General features: G+C 42.6%; 1 protein-coding gene across 1 annotated transcript in view; it reads right to left on the bottom strand.

Annotated features, from left to right (window-relative positions):
- Window positions 1-3,328: 3,328 nt before the first annotated feature.
- The window catches only part of tprn (taperin), a 73,362-nt gene continuing 69,464 nt past the window's right edge, over window positions 3,329-7,226 (bottom strand). Inside the window, exon 5 of the mRNA XM_055160012.1 lies at window positions 3,329-7,066. Coding sequence (XP_055015987.1) covers window positions 7,004-7,066 — 63 coding nt within the window. The 3' untranslated portion in view covers window positions 3,329-7,003. The remainder of the gene's footprint in view (window positions 7,067-7,226) is intronic.

Below are 7,226 nucleotides of genomic sequence, written 5' to 3'. Positions count from 1 at the left end.
ATTGAATACATATAAAAATCATAATGTTAAAAACTCATTCTGTCATTTTTAAATACACGCCGTCTTGCATTCACTCACAGTCATGCCCAAGGTACAGAGTGGCATATCCAGCAAAGTCTGTTACACTAAAAAATTACAAAAAACTTTAAATCAAAATATATTTCTCCATGTGAGTAGTTTTGACTCGTTTAAATGTATTTACTCGAAGAGGGGGCATCACCGTGTTTCCTTTTGTCGTTTTGAAAATGCAAAACTCGCCCCAAACGATGCATTAACGAGTTTTACACGTTTCACTTTTGGTCCTGACACTTTGTACCCGCTCCCCTTGCTCCCTGCGCAGGTCGCTCCCCCTTCAGAGCGCTGTCAAAACACAATCAGAGTGCGTCCTGCGAGTGAAACCGCCGCACGTCGCAACAGGTTTGTGAAGTTGTAGTGTGCAGTTTTGTGTCATGTTTTTGTTTACAGTCGTCCCTCGCTGTAACGTGGTGGAAACTGTCGCTGAAATGGGCGGGTTTTAATGTTCTGGAATGTTACGGGTGGGTCAGGACTAAATCAGGACTAAACCAGGACTAATCTTGGACTTAAGAAAGAGAAAGCTGAACCTGTGGAGCGGGGCGTCCGCAAAGGGCAATCGGGTGACGGTTGCGCTTAAGACCGCGGTCTTTTCGCCCGCGGTCACCTAAAAACCAGACCGGACCAGAGCGGAACCAGACCGGGACTGAGACCGAGACCAGACCGGGGCCCAGACCGGGACTGAGATCGGTACCAGACAGAGACCAGACCGAGACCAGACCGGAGACTCAGAGCCCGGAACTCGAAGCTGAGGCTCGGACCCTACGGAGGCTCGGAGTCAAAGCTCGAAATCGGCTCTGGTCCCGGACCTGGATCAGTCCTGGTTCAGTCCGTATGCAGTGCAAAAGTCCGGCAACACAGTCACGGAAGTCACGTAAACGGGAAACGGTCGTTATCTGTTTTTTCCATTTTTCATTTAAACACAAAATCGAAAACTGAAAAAAACGAATCATTATCTGTTTTTTCATTTTGGTTTTGGAGACAAATAATGAAGAAAATAGTTGTTTTTTCATTTTCTTATTTTTGGTTTTACTTTGAAAAACGAATGAACGAATGATACACCGATTAAAGTAAGTTAAAATACTTTGCAGATTTCACCTATCGATTTCACCCTCACGATAAACGAGGGACCACTGTATTCATGGAGGATTGTCGTGTGGGAGCGAGTGTGGGGGGTCGAACAGGGCCAAGAGAGATCGCTAGATTACTCAAACATTCTAACATGGCTCCAAAAACAGTCAGTTTTGCACAATACCCCCTCTGTAATGACGCACTATGTAAACACCCCCTTTTCCGGAGGAGGGTCTGCCACCTTCTTGTCTCCATGGAGATGTTATGGCTTTGCCCGGAGAGTTCCACAGTATGGCATTAAACTTAAGCATCTCCACGAAGAAAAGCACAATTGAGAAATGTTACACAGTGCGTCTTTAACTATAAACTACGTATTGGATTTTTTTTTTGTCGTATTTGCAGGCGTTTCAATTTTCTTTTCCTGATTTCTTTCCAAGTGTGGGAAAAAAAACCCCACAAGTAAATACACCCAAACTGGAGTCAAAACTACTCAACCTCAAACGATAGATGCTCAGAACTGAAGACTTTTTTGCAGTGTGTCCCGATAGTGGAATGTGAGAGTACATGAGGACCTACTGGAGAAGAGCAAATCCATCTGAACTGTCAAAAAACCCCAAAAGTGTCTGTAGAAAACTTTTTTTTTCTTACATATAAACATTGAACTGAACAGTGACCAGAGCCTGACCCGTCACTGACCCGCCCGTGTGTCAAAAGCGCCTTTTGTCTCCGCAGATCTGCTGTTGGACGCTTTAAGGCTGCAGTGAGAAACGTCCAAAATCAAATAAACAATTCTAAAAGAAATTATTCAGAATATCGATTTTGATTTTTATCGTTAGACCGTATAAAACTTACAAATATGTCATTGTAACTGAGTTGATTTTTAGGGTAATTGTACTTTCTTGAGTAGATTAATAAACTACTACTTGTACTTGTAACTGAGTATAATTCTACCCGTGTAATTGTAATTAATTAAATTTTAAATCATAGAAGTTACAGAGTCCAAACAAATCCCAACTGTGTAATCTACGTTTGTCTCGGCTGCTCAAAACAGGCTTCGAAAAGGACGTTAAAGTATTTATCATGCATACTTTTTACTTTAAATTAACTACTACTTTGGCAGTAGCTTGTAATCGAGTACATTATTAGCTAACTACTCACTACTTTTACTTTCCAGTACTTTTTCTACCACAACATAAAGACCGTAAAGAGAACTGGTGTTTGTCATAATGAGGGAAATTTCAGAAATGGCTTTTTTGTTTTGAATAATTTCACATTAAACTGATTGTACGTTTTTTTGGTCTACAGCTTATTTGCACAGTTCTGCTCACAAATTTAAACTTAACTTCATTAAATTGGACTCAAAATGTGTAAAACAGCATAGGTCAGTGAAGCCGGTCGTTACAGTAGTGCAGCGTCTTTGCAGTACTGGTGTTTCAGTACTGCGCGGGTCTTTGGATTTTCATACACTAAATATTCTTATCAAAACAGCGTAGTTCATTTGATGTGTATCATTTAGAAAGATATTCAGATATAAAACCAGATTGTTATTAGTTTAGTACAAAATCCGTGTGAGAAGGCACCAGCGCTGCTCAGACTTTGTGCTCCATTTCAATTGGCACCACTGACAAATATGGGCAAAGAACATGGATCAGTGTCAACAAACTGTCTGTCACGAGCCTCAAATACTGTTCGATTAGAATGTGATTATTTTTGAATTATCATGAAGGTTGTCACATTTATATGGAAGCCCATTTCTGCCAGTAAATAAAGAATAAAAGCCTCAAGAAAGTCATAATTATGAGTTTAAAAGTTAGAATTAGAGTTTAAAAGTCATAATTCTAACTATAAAAGTCATAATGACGAGTTTAAGTCATAATTATTGAGTTTAAAAGTTATTACAAATTTTGAACTCAAAATTGTGACTATTAAACTCATAATTACGGGTTTAAAAGTCATAATTATGAGTTTGAGTTTAAAAGTTATAATTATGAGCTTAAAAGTCATAATTATTGAGTTTAAAAGTTATTACAAGTTTTAAACTCATAATTATGACTTTTAAACTCAAAATTATGACTTTTAAACCCGTAATTCTGACTTTTAAACTCAAACTTAAAATTATGACTTTTAAACTCATAATTCTGACTTTCTGTGAGGCATTTATTTTTTATTTACTGGCAGAAACGGGCTTCCATACATTTATCCCTATTTTTTTTCTTTAGGAACCTTCATTTCAAACTATTATTATTTCTTTTTCATATTTATTTACATAGCTCCCGTATGTAAATTTATTCAGATTTATTCGGTGGATGTTCCTTAACCAAAATATCCATTTCATCAGGAAAGCTCCTGACTAAATACAGTATATTTAAACCAGAATGTTCCACAGGATGGCATTAAATGTACCTCCACAGAGATAAGCAGGAAACGCCCTGACCCCACCTGTAAGAATGCATGTTATTAAATATATCTATACAATAAATACAAGTTAGACAAGTTAAATGCCATACTGCGGAACATTACAGCCACGGCAATAACATCATCAACCAATCTGACGCCATTTACGTCACCGCAAATTTGATCACGGCGCCAAAACGAGTGCAGGGTCACGGGCGGGCCAGCAGGGGTCAGGCTCTGGTCTTTACGTATCCATGACAACAGAGATGGACATTCAACGTGATTTTCAGCGGCGCGGTCCCATCGGCCACAGCACAGACGTGACCAAGGACACTTTTGCATGATTCAAAAACAGATGCTACACTCCTCTGGCGCTGCATACGTTTACAAAATGTCAATGTCGTCGGCTTGTCCGCGTCAAGCCGACGTTCTCCCAGTGGCGTCGGAAAAAAGTACAAATAAAAAACAGCCGAAAACATGCAGGTACAAAATGATCGAATGGCATCGTGTCCGCGTCGGGTCCGATCGGCGTCTCCGGGGTTTCCATAGTAACACTGGACTCACCGTGGCGCCGCGTGGGCTAAGGCTTCCTGCACATTCAAGTTTCTCTGTCCAGGACGTGCCAAAGAGCTACAGAGGAGGAAGACTCAGGGGAGCGCTGGGACAGAGACTGGAGTAAAGATGGACACTGGGTTTGTAGTAACCAGTCAGAACTATTAAAGACGCACTATGGACTTTTTTTTGAGGTGGAGGATCCCAAACCTACTAGTCTCCGTGGACTTTACTCACACTCTTAAGGCCGCCACACACTACAGGATTTTTCTAGTGCCTCTGCTCAGGTTCATTTCTCTCCAGTGACTAGACGATTTGCAAGAACCCCAGAACTTTTAGACCGCGCACCGACCAATCAAAGAAGAGCTGTGAAATCATGATGTCAAACTCGTGGTGTCTGTCTAGGTCCCTTTTGTGGTTAAAACAGTAAACAAAGCGTCGAGATGGATGTAGACGAAGACAGACATTCTGTGTTGGTAATGATTCCCGAGATTGAGGATTTAAAGCCGGAACAAAGAAAAATGTTGGTGAATTTTATCAAGGGGAAAGACGTTATTGTTCTTCTTCCGACGGGATTTGGTGCATTATGGAAAATAAAATGTAATTTGACAGTATGACATCATCACATCTGAAACCACCACAAGATTTCCAATGAAGTTTTACATGCTCTTTTTTTTTTTTTTTTTGTCATATCATTGATAAAAGAAAATAAATGAGGTTCAAAAAAGTCAATAATTATTATGATAATTTTGGACACTGTGTGTGTGTGTTTTTATATTTATATGTTAAGCTATGTTATTTATTTAAATGTTTACAGTTCGTGGTAGTAGCAGAGCAATGTAGCCAGTCGCCATAGTCTGTATAGCCAACGTTGTCATGGGACGTTTCTAAGTAACCGCGACCAAATAGGAGTGATTTGTTCAATAAAAAAGTACCCGCCTACCGTCAAGCGAATGAATCCTAATGCTGCGAGGTCAGATGAATCAGGCTAGAATTTTTCATCTTAAACGATTTTTACACACCACAGACATGAGGTGAATCTTATAAGTCGTTAAAACTGCAGCAGGATCTGTCTGCGGACCACAGGATATAAAGTTGTGAGGGCGATCAACTTCTTTTGCATGTAAAACCACTCGCTCTGAGACTCTTTAAGTGTCCAAAGATCTAGTTTAGATACAAGTCAAACTGAGGCAGAGCGCTTCACTGGGTCTTAAACGAGCAAAAAATAGCAGTACAGTATATTCAGTCAGAGTGCCTCGGGTTTGTACCTTGCCCATTTTTACATTTTCAGGTAAGGGTAACTTTCTGTTTAAAGACAAGTCAAACTGTGTTATTATTATTTGTGAAATGTGGTGCAAAACTTCAGATACATGATTTTTGGAGATAAAGTTCACAGGAAGTAGAGTTACTATCGTTAATCCGCAGCTTCACCTTGATCCGTGCGCTGTGTGGATGTAAACAAACAGACGTGAGGAACTACTCCCACCTTTTTACTTTTAAAGAACGACTCAAACTGGATTCACTGGTTTTGTGGACTGGGGTCATTTTTTAGGGAGGAAAATTTCTATGGATAATGTGTTAAATTGACAACTTTACGAGAGGCGAGGAATAAAATCTGCTCATTATTTTCGCTATTTCCCGAGTTTGTAACTTGCGAGTCTGTGTCCGTCACTCCTCTGCCCCTGACGCTCTGTTTTATCGGTTGTTATCGTAGCATCGCTGATGTTCAGACGCAAAAGACACCAAGACACAAAGTGGGGTCACGCCTCCCTGACGTCAGAGAGAAGCAAATCGCAGCCAAAAACGGGCAAATTCTCCTGTATTGTAGTGTGTGACGGCCTTTAGTTCCAGAGTAGTTTCAGTGTAGTTATCTCCTCCCTTCAGGCAGATATAAGGCAGTGGTCACCAACGTCTGACCAGTGAATCAGGTTCATTCTGAGACTTTTGTCCCGATGACAGAATTGAATTTTTTGTTTGCCGTTTTCCACACGATGAAAATATAAAAGCTTGGGAGTCACCTGGGAGACACGCAGGAGACTTTTTTGGCAATAAAAATGACGAATCCTCCACCAGAAAACACACATAGCGCTTCTTTAAGAGACAGTTTTATGCACGTCTGTGAATAAAACATCCATTCGGGTTGGTTTCCTTCAGCGCCAAGTACTTCTGCCTCACAGTAAAAAGGTCCTCGGTTCTATTCCCAGACAATATGGAATGTGCTTTTAACAGATATAAGGTTGGACCGCGTGCGCACACTCTCCCGCAGAGAACTTCCCCGGCCTCGTACGGTTTTGTGAAGACTTCAAACGGACTGGAAACGGGAGCGGGCGCGAGCGTCTGCTGGTTCGTAGTGGCTTCATAAACATCCGGAAATGTGCCATCTTTACAACAGTCCACTGCAGGTGAGCAGGTTACACACGGGACACCGCTGCCCGGCCGCCACAGACCAGCTGCTGAGGGGGCAGAGGATGGACAGAGGAGGGCAGAGGATGGGCACAGGAGGGCAGAGGATGGGCAGAGGATGGACAGAGGATGGGCAGAGGATGGGCAGAGAAGGGTAGAGGACGGGCAGGGTGGGGCAGAGAATGGGAGTATGGGGCAGAGGAAGGCCACAGGAGGGGAAGAGGATGGGCAGTGTGGGGCAGAAGAGGACAGAGGAGGGCGGAGGAGAGCAGAGGAGGGCAGAGGAGAGCAGAGGAGTGTAGAGGATGACAGAGGAGGGCAGAGGAGGACAGAGGAGGGCAGAAGAGGGCAGAGGAGGGGCAGTGTGGGGCAGAGGAGGGCAGGAGCAGGCGTCCACAGTGAAAGGAGCTGTGCTGGGGTCAGACGAGACGGGCACGGTCCCTGGTCCCCGGCAGGTCCCTGGTCGGTCCCTGGCAGGTCCCTGGCAGTGGAGCTACAGTGGTCAGGAGGTTCAGAAGTAGAGGGCTGGTTCGCTGCTGTAGTCGGAGAGGGACGAGCTGTCTGCTGGGGTCAGCTGTGGAGGAGAGCAGGAAATGAGCTCTTTATGAAAAACAAAACTCCCACTCCTACACACAAGTACAGACACTAAAGCTAGAAGAGAGACTGCCCAAAGTATACATCAAATGTGTATAGTAAATAAAGACTTTCAAGACATAGAGTTTACTTTTGCTGTT

The sequence above is a fragment of the Boleophthalmus pectinirostris genome, unplaced genomic scaffold (assembly GCF_026225935.1).
Source record: "Boleophthalmus pectinirostris isolate CB_2022bp ecotype Guang Dong unplaced genomic scaffold, ASM2622593v1 HiC_scaffold_2826, whole genome shotgun sequence".
NCBI lineage: Eukaryota > Metazoa > Chordata > Actinopteri > Gobiiformes > Gobiidae > Boleophthalmus > Boleophthalmus pectinirostris.
The sequence above is the reverse complement of the archived record's forward strand: the minus strand, read 5'-3'. Positions and strand labels throughout refer to the sequence as shown.